Source organism: Natrix helvetica, assembly GCF_964273705.1.
Source record: "Natrix helvetica genome assembly, chromosome: 2".
NCBI lineage: Eukaryota > Metazoa > Chordata > Lepidosauria > Squamata > Natricidae > Natrix > Natrix helvetica.
In genome coordinates this window covers 16,493,525-16,513,233 of record NC_138552.1, presented here as the reverse complement: position 1 = coordinate 16,513,233, position 19,709 = coordinate 16,493,525, and the positions used below count along the sequence as shown (strand labels likewise).

Genomic DNA, 19,709 nt, shown 5'->3' with positions numbered 1-19,709 from the left:
ATGGAAAAATAGCAATAGCATTTAGACTTATATACCTCTTTACAGTGCTTTAAAGCCCTCTCTAAGCAGTTTATAGTCAGCCTATTGCCCTCAACAACCTGGGTCCTCATTTTATCTACCTCTGAAGGATGGAAACCTGGGTCAACCTTGAGCCTGGTGGGATTCGAACTGCCAAATTGCAGTCAGCTGGCAGTCAGCAGAAGTAGCCTCCAGTACTGCACTCTAACCTCTTAGCCGCCACGGCTCTATGGTTTAAAATAGACCATAAAAACATGGAACATAGAATGTAAAACTCTGAATACCACAGTATTCCCAGTTTCCGAAATGAGGAGTCTAGCTCAAGGCAATGTTGTTTATACTTCCCACTGCAATTACAAGGATTTATGAAGAGAAGAGTTCATTTTTGGAAGTTCTGTTAGATGCCACAGAGCAGGTTTGAAGCTTCTTCTGTGTTGCTGGTAAATAATTGGAGCTGTTACATTTATTTATCTGTAAGCTTTTAAAAATGAGGTACCCTTTTCTCTTTGCTCCTGTATAACAATATACAACAGAGTGTATGTTTGTGTGTGTGTGTGCATTTGTTTATATTTCTTGGTGTTGTGTAGGAATGCTCCATGTTGTATCAACAGAATGCAGGAATTGATTTGCATGGGGGATAATGAAGTTAAGCGGTTTATATGACATTTTAGCAACATAGCACATAATAAATGTTAGGGATTAAAGTCCTTTCCATTTTGCAGCATAATCAGTTATAGGAACTATCCTCATACCTCTCACAACTAAGAGATAAGGTAAAGATAAGAATCAAAGGGTATAAAAAGTCATGATACCATTCATGGTTTTAAAAGAAAACCAGTGGGAAATAAAGCAATCAATAGGCAAGATCTTCTCCAAAGTTCAAGACACAAGGTTCAAGTCTGTCTAGCAAGATTGAGGGGTTAGGCAAGAACTGTTGTCAGAATTCAGATAGAGGTCAACGTATAAAATGGCAGAGCTTGGTTTTCAAAGAACCCCATAGACATAATGCTCTCAGTGCTTGAATGAACCCAGGGCAGGTATTTGAGTCTTAATATTTCCTGGACTTTGTTCAATCACAACTAGTACATCCTTGACAATGGATGGATGGATGGATGGAGTTCTGAGTAGAGAAGATCAGTATTTCAGTATCTGAGATACAGGAGAGCAAATAGATCATATTTCTCAAGGGACCATTACTTCAGTCTGGAAATTATCTGGGGTCTGGTGCTCATCTCAGAAGCAGCACTGCTTCATTGTTTTCGTGAACTTGTTCGGATCCTTGCTTTTATATATATAAAAAATCCGATTTGACATGGATTAAGGAGTCTTCCTTGATGGGGACTGTGCAGGCTTTTTGAAACTAGATCACAATGACCAAATTTGTACGTGTTTAACTAGATCAGTTCAAGTCGGATCAGATAAGCTTAGTTGAAAACAGATCAGCCATTGATACATTAGACTGATTTTAACTTTGTGTATTTTTCTCTGCTTGGGTGGGTTTAGTGACCTTGTGCATTGGGCTATCTCAGCCTGTTTAATTATTTTGGCATTTGGCCTATTGTGGGAAAATTAATTTATTCAGAAATCATATTAAACCAGGTTGGAATTTGCAATGATTTCTGGATACATTCAAAGAGTTGGATTAATTTTAACTACCAGAAGGGATCCAAAGGCCTCAATTTGTTTCAGCTTTGGATGAAAAGGTGGCAATATTACAGTGTTTTGGCCGAGGAATAACATTTCTATATGTTTAGTTTAACTCCCCTCCCTCCATCATTTTGTGTTTACCTGTTTTATGGATAAAATGACTTGTGGATTTCAAAGAGGCAATGGTAAACTTATTTATCAAATTTAGCTTTTCCCAATCTGATTTCTTTATGATGTACTGAATGAACATCAATACATGTTATCCCAATGACTGTGTTAGTTCCATTCGAGGTTGAAAAAGATTGATTTAATGTAATACTTAGCTGGGCAAGACTTATCTTTATGCAAAGTAATTACAGATCTTTGTCCTGGGACTTAGCATACAACCAAAGATAAATCAAAAAGTGTTGTTGTGATAGTGCCAAAAAAGCCAACACAGTTCTAGGCTACATAAACAGAGGGATAGAATCAAGATCACGTGAAGTGTTAATACCACTTTATAATGCCTTGGTAAGGCCACACTTTTGAATACTGCATTCAGTTTTGGTCGCCACGATGTAGAAAAGATGTGGAGACTCTGGAGAGAGTGCAGAGAAGAGCAACATTATTTGATTAGGGGACTGGAGACTAAAACATGAAGAACGGTTGCAGGAACTGGGTATGTCTAGTTTAATGAAAATAAGGACTAGGGGAGACATGATAGCAGTGTTCCAATATCTCAGGGGTTGCCATAAAGAGAAGAGAGTCAAGCCATTCTCCAAGGCACCTGAGGGTAGAACAAGAAGCAATAGGTGGAAACTAATCAAGGAGAGAAGCAGAACTGAGGAGAAATTTCCTGACAGTTAGAACAATTAATCAGTGGAACAGCTTGCCTCCAGAAATTGTGAATGCCCCAATACTGGAAATCTTTAAGAAGATGTTGGATAGCCATCTGTCTGAAATGGTATAGGGTTTCCTGCCTAGGCAGGGGGTTGGACTAGAAGACCTCCAAGGTCCCTTCCAACTCTGCTATTGTATTATTGTATTGTATATTTTTATTGATACGGCTTTGCAAATGTATTAATCCATTACATTGAATTAATCAGTAATTCCTCTCATTTTTTGGAACGGGTAAACATGTTATTGGTTTCATAACCTCACAAATGACTGAATGTACTCAATTACAAAACAACTGCATATAAGAAAACAAATAATACCATCGTGTTTTCTAAGGCTATTTCTAAGGTCTTCGGAGCTTTGTTAGAAATAATGTTAAGCTGGAGGCTATTTTTTATTTTGCTACTTTTTCATATTTTTTATTTTCTCTTTTAAAAAAAAATCTAAAGAAACAGGTAGAGCAGGGATCTTGTTAGCTCCAAGCAACAAGTCAGAATAATGGTTTCTTCTCTGGTGCAGGAACAACAAAAGTAACTTTTGAAAAAGAGTGGTCACATATAGGTGGTCCTTGACTTACAACCACAATTGAGCCCAACATTTCTGTTGCTAAGCAAGATCGTTGAGTTTCATCTCATTTTACGACCTTTCTTGCCACAGTTGTTCAGCAAATCAGTGCAATTATTAAGTTAGGAACACGGTTGTTGAGCGAACTTGGCTTCCCCGTTGACTTTGCTTGTCAGAGGGTCACAAAAGGTGATCACATGATTCTGGATACTGCATCTGTCATTATTGCATGCCACTTGACACGCATCCAAATTTTGATCACATGACTGCACAGATGCTGCAGTGACCATAAGTGTGAAAAGTGATCATAAGTCACTTTTTTTCAGGGCCGTTGTAACTTTGAAAGGTCACTAAATGAATAGTTGTAAGCCAAGGACTGCCTGTAGTACATAGTTTGGACAAGGTGTACCAACTGTTGAGTGTATGCCAATGCATATATTTTCACATACATGCAAACCAGTGGTGGATTCCGGATCCCGTTGCAACAGGTACGCTTCAACAGGGCTGGGCGTCCACCATGTGCACAGCACGCATGCAGCGCTTGCATGTATACTTACCGCCCGCGATGCTCCAGCTGCTTGGCGGAGCGTTGCGCAGGCGCTGTATGCTCCATGCGCTTGCTCGAAAGCCCGAATGGCTCAAATACAGGTAAGGATGTAACTTTCGGGATGTGTGTTTTTTAATGTTGTACGCCGCCCTGAGTCCTTTGGGAGAAGGGCGGCATATAAATCCAATAAAACAAACGAACAAACAAACAAGGAGGCTGGCAGGCGGGGAGGTCCTCTGGAACACCGTACCGTACCGATACCTGGTGCTCCCAGCGGGCACTAGTACGCCCGTACAAGTGTGAACCGGTCATATCCCACCACTGATGCAGACCAAATTATCAATAGGAATCCATTCTTTACCAAACCATTCACTGTCAGAGATTCACTTGCTTCATTTCTTGCTATTACTAACGTGTTTCCCCAAAAATATGACAGGGTCTTATTTTCTTTTGACCCCCAAAATAAGTGCTTGGCCTTATTTTCAGAGTGGTCTTAGTACTTTTGAGGTGCAGGAGGCTCTTTAACCTCGGCCCATGGTCTGTGGATCAGCTGATCCAGAGAGGGCCGGAAGTTCTGTCTCTGTTTCTGTCACACTTTTGCCAGCCCTAGCGTTGCTGGGCCTGCTGCTCTTTTTGCGGCCGCCACTAAGAGAAGGAGTGTGGTAGTTAGGGTTTGCGGGAATGGCCTCTGTGAGGCAGTTCCGCATGGATGGCAGTTGCATGTGGGGTGTATGGGGCACGTTTCCCCCTCCCCCCAGGAAATGGCAGGAACCGGCTGCGCATGCATTTAAATATTTTATGGGAGGGCTTATTTTCGGGGGAGGGCTTATTTTAGCGCATGCACTCAAAAGCCTGTTTGGACTTATTTATTTCCGGGGGAACAGGGTAGCAAGTGGTATAGTTATGCTAAATATTTCTCTAACTTGTTTTGGGGTAGAGCATTTTACTGGCTGTATATGCAAAATTATTATACATATAGCTAACAATAATAAGATACTCTGATTTTTGCAGCTCTTCATTTCCAGTATTTTAATACTGATATTTAACAGCAACGTTTTGTACATGGCAGTGCAATTTTCTGTTTTGTTTTGGTTTTAAAGTTCAAAGCTAAAAATAAAAGATAAAAATGCCAATCCTACTGTTCGGGGGCAGTCCAAGTTGGTTATGCTTTTTAGTATAAAACAAAAATGGAACTGTCTTCCGTAACTCCACTAAACAATTTTTTTGTTAATTTCCTTGGCTTGTTGGACAAGCCAGAGTAAATATTTACGCAGCCCCAGGCACACTGCGAAAGGCAGTGTGTTATGATGGCTCAAGTATTATTAGACCAGAGAAAACCAGATTCAAGATTTTGCTCAGCCATGAAAGTAATTGGTGAATCATGGACAAACATTCCTTCAACTTGACCTGTCTTGTGGGGTTACTGACAGAATCCGGTCAGGCAGGGAAGATTGGTTGTGGACCTCATCGGTTAAAGAACTCTGAGTAGCAGGGTTTAGGAAGAGAGTATTCTCTGTTGTTACTCCTGCCCACTTCTCCCCACTCCGGAGATGAGGTGGACACCCACTCTCCAAACCATCCTTAAAAGCATGAAAACATGGCTCTGCTCTGTAGCCTTGCTTGGGGTGCATAAAAATCAATTGTTTTAATATTCCTTGCCTCCTTTAAATTTTGTACACTGTTTTTAAGTTTTAATATTTTATCGTACGCCACCCAAAGTCCCTCTTTGAACGAGATGGGTGTTTCTTAAATAGGCAAAATATATAGATAAAAATAAAATAAAGGAAATACTATGGAGAGCATACTGAGCTTCTGGAGAAAAATTCAGTATTCTGTGCTGTGTTGCAATATTTTCAGGGAGGGCTTATTTTTGGAGAGGGCTTATTTTAGCACATGCGCTCAAAAGCCCGATTGGGCTTATTATCCAGAGAGGTCTTATTTTCGGGGAAACAGGATATTAAACATTAACAGATAAATAAAATAGGTCAATCCAATCCAGGACAGAATATAAGATAATAAATAATAGACATCATGGAATGCTTATATTAGAGATAATGGGTTTTCTTTGTACTCTCTTAATATGATACTGTATATCAGACTTTCATAGAGAAAAATCTATATGTTCACTAAGAGTTGACATCAATTTTATGCTACATAATTGATCAATCAATTGATCAATCAAACATGGGAATTAAAAATAACTTCCAATTCCATTTTCATTTTTTTTTCATATTAGTGTGCAGTTTAGTTTTAAGGATTTCTCTTTCCCTGAAGTACTGATGTTATGAAATACTTTATAAGAAACAAAAGGATATTAACTTTATGCCAGGGTGCCAGCAAGTCTATAATGTACAAAGTCTAAAAACCGGAATATACTTTTCTGAAATTTCCTTAATAGCTTTGTGTGTCTCAGTATGATCTTTGCTCTTTTATTTGAATTCTGTATTCAGATTTCCTCATTTGCAATAAATACGTTCTATTACACTTAGTCTCATTATTTGCAAAACTTGAAATAATTATCAGTAAGACATAGGAACTCAAAGGGATTTTCTTTTCGTGAACAGCTGAAGCATAAGCAAACTTAATGCAGCAAATTTGTGCGGCTATTTGGATTTCTTGTTAGAAAAAATGTGCTACTTATTAGTGACATACATCAGCCATATATATAAGTTGGTATTTTTCCTAATTTTTTTGTGCAATCCTTTAATTAAAATATCCATGCCAAATGCCCACAGGTAAAAGTAATAGGACAGTGATATGACCCACAGCAGAAAATTAGAAAGTGGAGTGAAACGGTTGCCTATCACTAAATTGGTTAAATACGTAGGGTTGTAAGAACTCAAGCAATATTTAATAGACAATGCTAAAAAATCAAATCACAATCTGAATGCAGAATCCAGTCTGAGTTGGTCACCCGGACCAGATCTCTCACCATTGGATTCTGCAACATTATCCTGAGACATGTATATTTGCCTTCATTGGTGAATATCTGAATGATAAAAAAGCAGTAAAAATGCGTTAAACTTGGATGTCTTAAACTGTGTAGCTCCTAGATACCCACAGGTGTTAAAAGGGTGGGTAACAGCTACGTATTTATGTTTGAACTGTGGGAGGTGTGATTTTGCAGTACTGCTTTTCTTTCAGTTTTTCCTTCCTCCTTTGTTAAACTCTGAAGACACTTTCAATGCTTGCCTTTTCACCTATTCCTCTGGTGTTTGATGTTCTACATGGTTTAATCTCTACTATAGATATGCAAATTGAAGGGGTGATCTGCAGGATATGGTGGAGGTGGGAATGAAGTATTCCCTTCCAACCAATTAATCCTGACGAGGTTGCTTAAAGGAAGGGTCACTTGTAGGGAAAAGTAGACAAAAGTGTTGTCTTCCTCTTTCACAATCTTATAATTTGAGCTCTTCTGTTGGAACTAAATGCAGGGAGGTTCATGATAGATTAAAGGATGTTTCTCTGCAAAAGGATATTTTTGCGTAATCAAACTGGGGAGTGGGCTACTGACTGCTGAGTTTAAGGGCATCATTTTAAAATTAAGTTTATAAAATAAGGCAAAGGTGCCCCTTGCACATATGTGCTAGTTGTTCCCGACTCTAGGAGCTCATCTCCGTTTCAAAGCCGAAGAGCCAGCACTGTCCAAAGACTTCTCCGTGATCATGTGGCCGGCATGACTAAACTGTTTAGAATGGGAAGAAACATCATTGGGAATGAGATTATTGAATTCAAATTTAGAGTTCTATATTCTGTTTGCTTTTCAGACACAGAAAATCCTTTTTTTTTTTGCTACATCACTTTAAAAAACAAAATAAAATAGAGGAGTTCTTTTTTAAAAAGCTGCTTAACTTATTCAGCGAGAAAACAAAATGCCTTTTATACAAAAACATCATACCAATCACAGACATCTTATTCTTATACTGTGTAGGGCAGGGGTGTCCAAACTTGGGAACTTTAAGACTTGTTGGCTGGGGAATTCTGGGAGTTGAAGTCCACAAGTCTTAAAGTTCCCAAATTTGGACACCCCTGGTGTAGGGTAACCTTTACCATAATATTGAATGATTATGAAGATGAAGAAACCCTGATTCTGGATTATTACTATTCACATTGTGAGTCCCCTGCCTTGTGTTATCTAATATCATTGCTGGATACTACATACCTTGCAACAATTCCCTTAGATTTTGGTCTCTGCTAAACCTGCTGAGAGATACCAAGAATTTGAATCCAGAGCCACTGGCATACTATATGCAGGAGGTCCCCAATTTACAACCATTGGTTTAGTGACCATTAGACGTTACAATGGCACTGGAAAAAGTGACTCGAGACAGTTTTTCACTCTTATGATCATTGCAGCATCCTCACGATTACATTATCAAAATTAGAAGAAGGCTTGGCAACTGGCATGTACTTATGACGGTTGTGGTGTCCTAGGATCATGTGATCAGCTTTCACGAACTTCTGACAAGCAAACCCGACAGGGAAGCCGGATTCACTTAACAAACTGTGTTGCTCACTTCATAACTGCAATAATTCACAGCCATGGCAAGAAAGATCGTAAAATGAGGCAAAACTCATTTAACAATGGCCTTACTTAGCAATGGAAAAATTTGCACTCAATTGTGGTTGTAAGTCGAGGACTATCTGTACCCCACAAGCATTCCCCTGTTGAGGAAAGAAGGAAACAAGTTAACACAAACTTTTCTGGAGGCAATGTTTTTTTTATAGTGTCTTAATTTGTTAAGTGAAACATTAGTGGGAGGAAAAAGAACACATTTCTTCTCATTCTAAAGGTATGCAGTTTTATACAAGAAATTATAAAGGACTGCCGACTTGCATGCTGGATGCTTGTTCTTTTACAAAAGTGTCAAATTTTAATGGAAAAGGAGGATCTGGTTGCTGTGGGTGTGTAAGACAGTTTGCAGAGTTGAATTAATTGTCTTTTCAGTATCTTTATGAGGAAGCCGTCAAGGTCATAACTTTCTTTTCTTTGAGAACATCTAACACGCAGCCCAAATAATTGTAAAACAGTTGGTCCCCCTCCTTTTTTTTTCATAACCCTGTTAGGCATTAACTATGCCACTCCCTACAATATAAGTCAGCCAGTGTTTGCAGAAAATGTAGGTACAGAAGTGCATCTATGGGTATTATTTGAGTTCAGATAGAAAGAAAGCTTCATAGGGTGGAGTTTATAAAATTGAGGCATGAAACCTTGATTAAAGGCAGGTAGTGCAGAAGAATAGAAAAAGAAGACCTGAATTATGATACATTTGTCTCTTTGAAGAATGGGACAATGGTATTTAATGCAAAATTGTTTTTGAACACATCTATTGTCCTGTCTTTTCTTTTGTGATACTTAGAATTAAAATAAATGTTTGCCAGCATTTCAGATAAAATTAAAAGTGCCAAGTATTACCCAGATATTCCACCAGCCTTTATGAACCTGGTGCTTTTTAGATGTATTGTAGCTGTATCTTGTAGAACTTACAGTAAGGATGTTGAGTTGGGAACGTTGACATATCTCTACTTGGCCCACCAGAGTAGGAAGGCAGAACGTTGAGGTTCCCAATTATGAAGGAAATTTATCTGGTGGAACCTAGGAAAATGCCCCTCTCAATTACCAAATGGCAACCCAATTACAGCCAGCCCACAGATATGAGCAATATTTCTATTTTAAACTATGTTAATTATTCCAAAAATATCTTTTTCTCTCTATGAGCAAATTCAGCTGATCAACAACCAATTTTGTTTATAAAAAATCAGAACAGAAATAAGTCTGATTACTCCTACAGTCAAGAAATACTTGACTGTACATTGTAGACTGAAATTGAAAAACATCCTTGAGAAAGAAAATGGCAAAATCATTACCATATTGTTGCCAATGGGGCCCATGAAGTTGGTAAGAGCTGAGCTCAAGATTTCAACTTTGTGGTGTTTCCTGATTTTTATTTTTATACATACATACATACCGTACTTTTTAGAGTATAAGATGCACCTTTTTCCCTCAAAAAAGAGGCTGAAAATCTGGGTGTGTCTTATACACTGAATACAGCATTTTTGGCCTCCCAAAGCCCCGCCCCTTCACCAAAATGGCCGTGCAGAGCCTTTAGGAAGCTTCTAGAGTGCTCCTGGGGGCTGGGGAGGAAGGAAATGAGCGAAAAACAGGGTGTTTTTTGCTCAATTTTGCCCCCCAGCTCCCAGGAGCACTCTAAAAACCTCCTGAAAGCTATCCATGCCCTTTTTTGACTAAAAACGGGCCATTTTTTGCTTGTCCCCCCCCCCCAGAGTATTCTATAGTAGAATACAATAGCAGAGTTGGAAGGAACTTTGGAGGTCTTCTAGTCCAACCCCCTGCCTAGGCAGGAAATCCTATACCGTTTCAGACAAATGGCTATCCAACATCTTCTTAAAGACTTCCAGTGTTGGGGCATTTACAACTTCGGGAGGGCAAGCTGTTCCACTGATTAATTGTTCTAACTGTCAGGAAATTTTTCTTCAGTTCTAAGTTGCTTCTCTCCTTGATTAGTTTCCACCTATTGCTTCTTGTTCTACCCTCAGATGCCTTGGAAAATAGTTTGACTCCCTCTACTTTGTGGCAACCCCTGAGATATTGGAACACTGCTATCATATCTCCCATAATCCTTCTTTCTATTAAACTAGACATACCCAGTTCCTGCAATTGTTCTTCATATGTTTTAGTCTCCAGTCCCCTGATCATCTTTGTTGCTCTTCTCTGCGCTCTTTCTAGAGTCTCAACATCTTTTTTACATTGTGGCAACCAAAATTGGATGCAGTATTCCAAGAGTGGCCTTACCAAGGCATTATAAAGTAGTATTAACACTATACATGATCTTGATTCTATCCCTCTGTTTATGCAGCCTAGAACTGTGTTGGCTTTTTTGGCAGCTGCTGCACACTGCTGGCTCATATTTAAATGGTTGTCCACTAGAACTCCAAGATCCCTTTCACAGTTACTACTATTGAGCAAGGTATCATCTATACTGTACCTGTGCATTCCGTTTTTGTTGCCTAAATGTAGAACCTTACTCTTTTCACCATTGAATTTCATTTTGTTAGATAGTGCCCAATGTTCAAGTTTGTCAAGATCCTTCTGTATCTTAAGCCTATCTTCTGGAGTGTTGGCTATTCCTGCCAGCTTGGTGTCATCTGCTAATTTGATGAGTTCCCCATTTATTCCCTCATCCAAATCATTGATGAAGATGTTGAAGAGTACTGGGCCCAAAATAGAGCCTTGGGGTATTCCACTGCATACCTCCCTCCATGTAGATGCAGTTCCATTGAGGACTACACATCGAGTGCGGTTGGTCAGCCAGTTACGAATCCATCTGGTGGAGATGCTGTCCAACACACATTCTTCTACTTTATCTAGTAGTAGGTTATGGTCTACCTTATCAAATGCCTTACTGAAGTCCAAGTAAACTATATCGACGGCATTACTCTGGTCCACTAATTTTGTCACTTTGTCAAAGAATGCAATAAGATTAGTCTGGCTTGATCTGTTTTTGACAAACCCATGTTGACTTCTGGCTATTACTTTGTTTGCTTCTAGGTGTTCACTAATTCATTGCTTGATTATCTTTTCCAGAATCTTTCCTGGTATTGAGGTCAGGCTGATAGATCTGTAGTTTCCTGGATCTGTTTCCCTTTTTTGGAGATGGAAACCACATCAGTTCTTTTCCAGTCCTCTGGTAGTTCCCCGGTGCTCCATCCATTGCTCCATGTCCTGCCTTTAGGTGCTTTGGGGCATAGGTTGACTCCCCACTTCTTTGTGGAAGCCCCTTAGACATTGGAAGACTGCTATCATGTCACCCCAGTCCTTCCTTTTGTTAAACTAGACATACCCAATTCTTGCAACTCTTTTTCATATGTTTTAGCCTCCAGTCCCCTAATCATCTTTGTTCTTCTTCTCTGCACTCTTTCTAGAGGCTCAACATCTTTTTTTTACATCGTGGCAACCAAAACTGGATGCGGTATTCCAAGTGTGGCCTCACCAAGGCCTAATAAAGTGGCACTAACTCTTCACATGATCTTGATTCTATCCCTCTCTTACTACAGCCTGTACCTGAGCATGCAAAAAGCTCATTGGGTTAACTGGGGCAGTCACACTTACTCATCCAACTTATCATGATGCGAGAATCACATTGGAATAAAATTCTGCGTAGATCCTTTGAGTTCCGGGAGGAAGGAGAGTACAAATACCAATATTAACTTTTATAATAGATATAATCAGGGGTGGGCTTCAAAACGTTTAGCAAGGGGTTCTCTGCCTGGTTGCTAGGTGGCCACAGCCATGATGGGTGTGGCCTAGTAGGCTTCTACACCATGACAGGGAGAGGGCATTTTTGCCTCCCCGAGCTCTGGAGGCTTTGTTCGAGCCTCCGGGGGGGGGGGGGGGAAACGTCTTCCCCAGGCTCCAGAGGCCCTCTGGAGGCTGGAAACGGTCCTGTTTCCACCCTTCCTGAATTTCCAGTAGGCCCATTTTTCGCCCTCCCTGAGCCTCTGTGCGCGTTCTGCACTTACCTGCATCCAAAACCAGCTGCGTGGGGACTCCTGGGAGAGGCGAGGTGCGCAGGGCCAGCCAGGAGTAGGATTTGGGGGTTCTCTGAACTGCACGGAATCTTAGCTAGAGGTTCTTCTGAACCCCTGCTAACCCCCAGCAGCCAATCCCTGGATATAATTATTATCATATGGAAACGAGCTCTGGTCTTGGAGACTTCTACCTTGCAGTATTTTGTGTACACGCACGCATACAAACAGGCAGGTGCAAACACACAGGAATTATTTGCTTTCTTTTTCATTCTGTGTGCAAGTTTCTAAAGAGTTTCAGCTGGCCTTTTTTTTGTTTGTTTGTTTGTTTGATGATTGATGACTCCTCTTTTTCTCACAAACTCATGATGGCTGCCAGGTTCCAAAAACCAAGAAAGACATGTTGTGACACTCTAAGCAATTTCCTTTATTCTTTCTCACCTGTCAAACTAAAGCAGGCTGTTTGCACCATGACAACGTAGTATCCTCTGGAAACTATTAGGGACAACTGTGCTGTCTCTTGTTATTCTGGAATGCGCTCCTGGGAATCCAGACTACATTCCATCACGGTGGCATATAGTATGTAGTTTTTTTCCCTACCTTTCTTTGCAAAAACCACTTTGTGAGCTAGCCAGTGCCTGAAGCACATTCATCCATTGACTTTCCATGGGGGGGAAGTAAATTTGAATCTGGGTCTCCCAGTCCTAGCCCTCTATACCAGCAATGGCGAACCTTTTTTGGCTCGCGTGCCACAAGTGAGGGAAGCGCAGGGGGGTCGTGTGCGGGCATGCCGCACCCATAATGCAATGCACGACCCCCCCCAGTGCGCATGCGTGCACAACAGGCGCTCCCCCCATTTTTACATGCTTTTTCCGCCCTCCCCAGGCTCCAGAGGCTTTATAGGAGCCTGGGGAGGGCGAAAAGAGCCCCCCGCCCCCCGGAGGCCCTCCGGAGGCTTCAGGGACCGTCCGGAGGCTTCCCTGAAGCCTTCTGAACACTTAAAACAACCCTCCGAGCAAACCAGAAGTCACTTCCGGTTTGCTCGGAGGGTCATTTTAAGCGTTCCGAAGGCTTCAGGGACTGTCTGGAGGCTTCCCTGACACCTTTGGAATGCTCAAAACGACCCTCTGAGCAAACCGGAAGTGACTTCCGGTTTGCTCGGAGAGTCGTTTTAAGCATTCCGAAGACTTAAGGGAAGCCTCCGGACGGTCCCTAAAGCCTCTGGAGGGCATCCGGGGGGGCTCTTTTTGCCCTCCCCAGGCTCCTACAAAGCCTCTGGAGCCTGGGGAGGGCGAAAAATGGCTTTTAAAAATGGTGAACTCAGGTGGCCAGCGCGCGCATGCCCTCTGGCCAGCTGACAGGGCCTCGAATGCCCTGACAAATGGCTCCGCGTGCCACCTGTGGCACGCGTGTCATAGGTTCGCCATCACTGCTCTATACCATGCTGGTTTAATATTGCCTGCTTAAGTTAAAATACTTTGGTGTAATGATTAAAGTATTGTGTAAAGCAGTAGTTTTCAAACTTTTCTTCACCCTAAACTCCCTTTAAATATTTTTGTGGCCACGGATCATGGCCCATGACCCCCAACACCTAACACAAGATTTAAAACATAACATTTGAAATAAAGTTTTTAATTAGATAAACATTAAAAGCATGGGGCATAGCGCGACATTTCTGGCATAAACATTTCCATATAGCGATTAGATCTTATAACAATTACATTATATATCCATTACATAGGTGTATGTAGTCAGTCAGATTACCTGTCTGTTGATCCTTTCTTTTATATAATTACTAATCATACAAATACCTGTCCAATTTCTACATATCACACATTCTTAATACCGTATTTTTTTACCATATTCTTAACTTGTCTGTGTTTTTCTGTCCTGGCCTTTTTCCCTCGTTTCTAACCATTGATACTATTTGTCCCAGATTTTGTGATATTCCATCTCACCCTTGACTTTGAGCTCTAGAGTCAGTCTGCCCATCTCTGTGCATGTCAGTATCTTATTTATTATTTCTTGTTCTGAGGGAGTCTCCTTATTTTCCCATTTCTGTCCAAAAACAGTCTTGCCGCCGTTAAAATATGCAGCATTAAATATAGTCCACCTTTGCCATGTTTTTCTTTTGTGATCCCTAGTAGAAATAATTCTGGTCTCAACTCCATCCTTTGATTTAGCATCTCTTCCAAATACTTTCTAATCTGGTGCCAAAAAGCCCTAGCTTTCGTGCACTCCCACCACATATGGTAGAAGGTCCCTAGTGCAGCATTACATTTCCAACATCGTGGTGATAAATTTTTGTTAATTTTAGCTAATGTTGTGGGTGGGATGTGCCACCTGTAGAACAACTTATATAAGTTTTCTTTATACGAGATGGCTAAAGTTAACTTTCTGTTTCTTTCCCAATTGTCCAAATCCATGCTGTAACCAAAGTTCCTACTCCATACATGCTAACATGGTTTCCTTTACCTGCTCTTCCGACATTGTATAATCCAATAGATATTGGATTTGCATTCCCCTCCGTGACAATGTTGTGCCCTCCCCCACCCCAGGGGTCCATAGATCACAGGTTGAGAATCATTGGTGTAACATGGTTACACAAAAGGGAACCCGTGCTCTTATTTGTTCTGAATGTTGAAGAAGATTCTGAGTTATCCATATCAAGTTTCAATGATTCGAATGCTAAACATTTGTCCTGAATGTTGATCAATATATCATGATCATATTTACCAATATAATGTTATTCAGGTGCTACAAATTACAACTGCTATCAATTCCAGCCAACATAATCAGTCAGACTGTTGGGAACTCTGGTGTCAAATAATTGTAGGGCCCATGTCTGAAGAAGATCATATTATAGAATAAGATTTAATTAAATAGAATAGAATAGAATTCTTTATTGGCCAAGTGTGATTGGACACACAAGGAATTTATCTTTGGTGCATATGCTCTCAGTGCACATAAAAAGACAAGATACATTCATCAAGAACCAAAAGGTACAGTACAATGATAAGTAAGTTTTACCAGTTTTTGTTATCCTAGACCAGGGGTGTCCAAACTTGGGAACTTTAAGACTTGTGGACTTCAACTCCCAGAATTCCCCAGCCATTCTGGGAGTTGAAGTCCACAAGTCTTAAAGTTCCCAAGTTTGGACACCCCTGTCCTAGACCAAATATGTGGGCCTGGTCAGAGCTGACTTGGCCAGGAGGCCAGGACATGCCAAGTTTCAATCTTATTTAGCTTTAATTAATTGTCTATATTTTATATGATGATTCAGACCATTGTACATAACATTAGTAGAGAGGGAGCAGAGAGGAAATGGTACAGCACAGCCACATTAATTGGATTTTTAAGATCCTTAAATTATTTATCTTGGGTTCTGCAACCTCTTTTGTTATTCCCCACTTTTATTACTACAATTGATCATGTTTTATAAAGTGAGCATACATAATTAATATTTCAATCTATCAATTCAAGAGCATCCACACTTTTTTTGCATATAGACATTTCCAAAGCTATCCTGTTAATTATTGATATGCAAATTGGTTTTGTCCCAGCATATCTGAGAGTCTGAGCTTCTCTGTCTCTAATTATGATACATTTTGAGTCATTTGATGGAAGCTGACCTGTTGGTCTGTCCTGTCACCGTCAGTGGGATCCCTTGAGATCAGTGGTGGGTTCCGGATCCCGTAGCAACCGGTGCAGTGCAATGGGGCTGCACGTCCACCACATGCACGTGTGCAGCATGCGCATGTGTACTTATCGCCCGCGACAGCTCCGTGACGCTCCAGCTGCTCGGCGGAGCTTTGCGTAGGCGCTGTACGCTCCGTGCGCGTGCATGAAAGCCCTGATCGGCTCAAATACAGGTAAGGAATGCGGGTGGGAAGGTTGGCCCTCCGGAGCACCGTACCGGAACGGTACCTGGTGCTCCCAGCAGGCACTGGTATGCCTGTACCAGGGCGTACTGGTCGTATCCCACCACTGCTTGAGATCCTCTTTGTAAGAAGGGAACCCACAGTCTAGGGGTGGGTTGCTGCCAGCATTACTGCCGGTTTGGCGTGCAAAATTCTTTGCTACCCACGTGGGCACATTTGCACCTAAAAAAGGTCTGCGCATGCGCACAATGTTAGAAAAGGGAAAAAATACATTTTTGCAATGAAAATTGTTCTGCACATGCACAGAATCGAAAATCAAGATGGCGCCACCGGTTAGGGGATGCGGTAGGCTGAGTTACTACCTACTTGGCTGAACCAGTCCAAACCGGTAGGAACCCACCTCTGCCACAGCCTGTTACAATTTCCCAGTGTCTAATTTTCTCTACGTCCAGAACTATTTGCTAGCAACCATGTTCTCCATTGCCTAGCTAGAATAAGGCTAAATGTTAGAAAAAAACGGTGCTTGTCCCAAGAGAGGTCCCAGTTCTATAGTTTGGCCTCTTAACTGTAGGTTTTTTTAATTATGATTTTTGTTTATTTTCCTGCAATGCACTAAAATTGTAGTGATTCAAGACTAAGTTCCTTTATAGGACATTTTCACAAGTGAATTTACTTTACTATCCCACTTAATTGATCCGTAGGAAGATTCTCCATATAGAAATTGTTGATAAGTTTTGAAAGAGAAATGGCACCTAAAAACATGACTGGTTGGGGTTCAAGGTCAGATTTCCTTGTATTTTAGTTTAATTAAAATTAACGAAGTAACTCATACATTGACATGGAATTTAGCTGAGGAAGAAAAGCAATATATCTACCAAACAGCTTGCCTCCAGAAGTTGTGAATGCCCCAACACTGGAAGTCTTTAAGAAGATGATGGATAGCTATTTGTCTGAAACGGTATAGGGTTTCCTGCCTAGGCAGGGGGTTGGACTAGAAGACCTCCAAGGTCCCTTCCAACTCTACTATTGTATTGTATTGTATTGTAAATAATAAGATTTAACATCATCATAACGATTGACTTATTGATTGATCGATTTGCTAGCTACAGAAGTTTTGCCCTGCAGAGGCCCTGAATGATAAGGGAACAGAATAGAATAGAACAGAACAGAACCGAATAACAGAGTTGGAAGGGACCTTGGAGGTCTTCTAGTCCAACCCCCTGCTTAGGCAGGAAACCCTACACCACTTCAGACAAATGGTTATCCAACATCTTCTTTAAAATTTCTAATCTTGGAGCATTCACAACTTCTCGAGGCAAGTTGTTCCACTGATTAATTGCTCTAAGTGTCAAGAAATTTCTCCTTAATTCTAAGTTGCTTCTCTCCTTGGTTAGTTTCCACCCATTGCTTCTTATCCTGCTCTCAGATGCTTTGGAGAATAGCTTGACTCCTTCTTTGTGGCAGCCCCTGAGATAGGTTCTTTGTAAAGCATAGATTAAGTAGATTTGTTTCAGATGGTCAAATTGGCTCTGATGAAAAAGTGGTAAGAAGGAATTGGCAGGTTGATACTGATCTGCTTTTATTTTTGTTTCTCAGGATCTTCTCGTCAGGATGAATTCAGAAAGAGACTCTGAAACGACCTTTGATGAAGACTCTCAGCCCAATGATGAGGAGGTTCCCTATAGCGATGATGAGACAGAAGATGACTTGGAAACTCAACCTGAGGTTGAGCCAGAGCAAAACCGTTTTAACAGAGAGGTGGAAGCAACTCGAGAGACACTTCGAAAAGGTGAGAATGCAAGAAATTATTACCAAAGGCTAGTGATTATTTTGAAGAATTGTTTTTTTCTTTGGAGAAGAATAGAATAACAGAGTTGGAAGGGACCTTGGAGGTCTTCTAGTCCTATCCCCCTATTTAGGTAGGAAACCTTCTACCATTTCAGACAAATGATTGTTCAATCTCTTCTTAAAAACATCCAGTGTTGGAGCATTCACAACTTCTGGAGGCAATTGTTCCACTGATTAATTGTTCTAACTGCTTCTCTCCTTGATTAGTTCCCATCCATTGCTTCTTTTTCCTGCCTTCAGGACATTAGCTTGACTTCCACTTCTTTGTGGCAACCCCTTAGATATTGAAGCATTGCTATCATGTCCTTCTGGAAATATAGGATAATCATTTAAGTAGATCAATTAGTTGCCCAGTAACAAACTTAATAGGTAATCTAATTTAGATCTTGTTAGATGCCTGGGACCTTTAACTTTTCCATGCCTATTTTGATGAACAGATAAAAACTTCCATCGGCATAAATCAATAATTAATTCAGAACATTTACAACACAGAAGAGCTTATCAAGGAGATTTTTCTCCCATCAAAATTCAGTACATTAATTGAGATATATTTTGGGAACATTATTCATGAACAAGTAGTAACAAATACTTATGTGGATGAGGATTAAGGCGCATAAAAACAATGGTTAGATTATGTCAGTTTTTCAATTGGACTTAGTAAATTAGTAATTTTAGCAAATAGATGCGTCATTACAATAACAATAACTTATACAATAACAATGTTAAACAATAACATTACAATAACTTTTCAGCAAGCTTTTCAGCAAAAAAGACAAGACAAATGGATAACATACCTGTGGTTCTTTTTAGTAAGGTGTCCTTTCCCTTCCCTCCAGGTAAAATTAATTTTAACATTCAACAGCTCTCCTGTTCTCCCATCTTTAGCATTTCTCTGTCAATACTACATATATTGTACTGCAAATTTTACACATCAGTACTGCTAGTTTTGATTTATTAAAGCAAAATTGAACAGCATCTAGATATTTCTGAATGTATGCAAAATCAAGGATATAATGCAAATCTTTTGCCTTTTGAGCTTTGCAAATGGTGCAGCTGCCTTGATTTTTTTTTTAAAAAAAGAGGGTGCGTAGTGCACACTCCCACTTAATACGTATTGTGGGAAGAAATATTCATCTGGTTCAGTTCCAAGCGGGGAGAAAGGCAATGGAAACTTGGAGGCTGGTTGGAAAGATGGTTTATTGATAGCAAAATGGAGTTGAGAGTGGGTTTTTTTAAAAATACCTTCTCTTGGGCTTTGCACTCGAGTTTCCTGTTCCTGTGCAAGAACATGTATTCTATTGGCTGATGTCAGATTCCTATGGGGTCATGTAGGGGTTATGTAGAGGTCATAGCTGGCTCTATAGGCCAGGGGTGTCCAAACATGGCAACTTTAAGACTTGTGGACTTCAACTCCCAGAATTCCCCAGCCAGCAGAGCTGGCTGGGGAATTCTGGGAGTTGAAGTCCACAAGTCTTAAAGTTGCCAACTTTGGACACCCCTGCTATAGGCAAAGAGGAAATGGAAATCCTAGGCGTTTGTCTGAGCTAATCTGGTTCATTGTTTATCCAAGCTCCCAGGTGAAGTTTGGACTTTGGACTGCCCTGAGATGGTGCAATGAAGGGGCTTGTGTTCTTAAAGGATGTTAGGCAATTCCAATTGTGGCTTAATGGTTTTCATCCTTCTTTTGGCTCTTGGGTGAGGGGGCTGTTTCTAATCCCACCATTCTGCCTTTGTTCAGATGTTGCTGCAGGGACTTTCAAAATATCCTGTCTTGCATGGAT

The 19,709-nt window shown here is 40.6% G+C and overlaps 1 protein-coding gene across 1 annotated transcript in view; it reads left to right on the top strand.

Moving 5' to 3' along the window:
• Positions 1–19,709, top strand: part of ATP8B1 (ATPase phospholipid transporting 8B1) — a 98,825-nt gene that overhangs the window by 26,178 nt on the left and 52,938 nt on the right. Inside the window, exon 2 of the mRNA XM_081945707.1 lies at positions 17,677–17,869. Coding sequence (XP_081801833.1) covers positions 17,692–17,869 — 178 coding nt within the window. The 5' untranslated portion in view covers positions 17,677–17,691. The remainder of the gene's footprint in view (positions 1–17,676; positions 17,870–19,709) is intronic.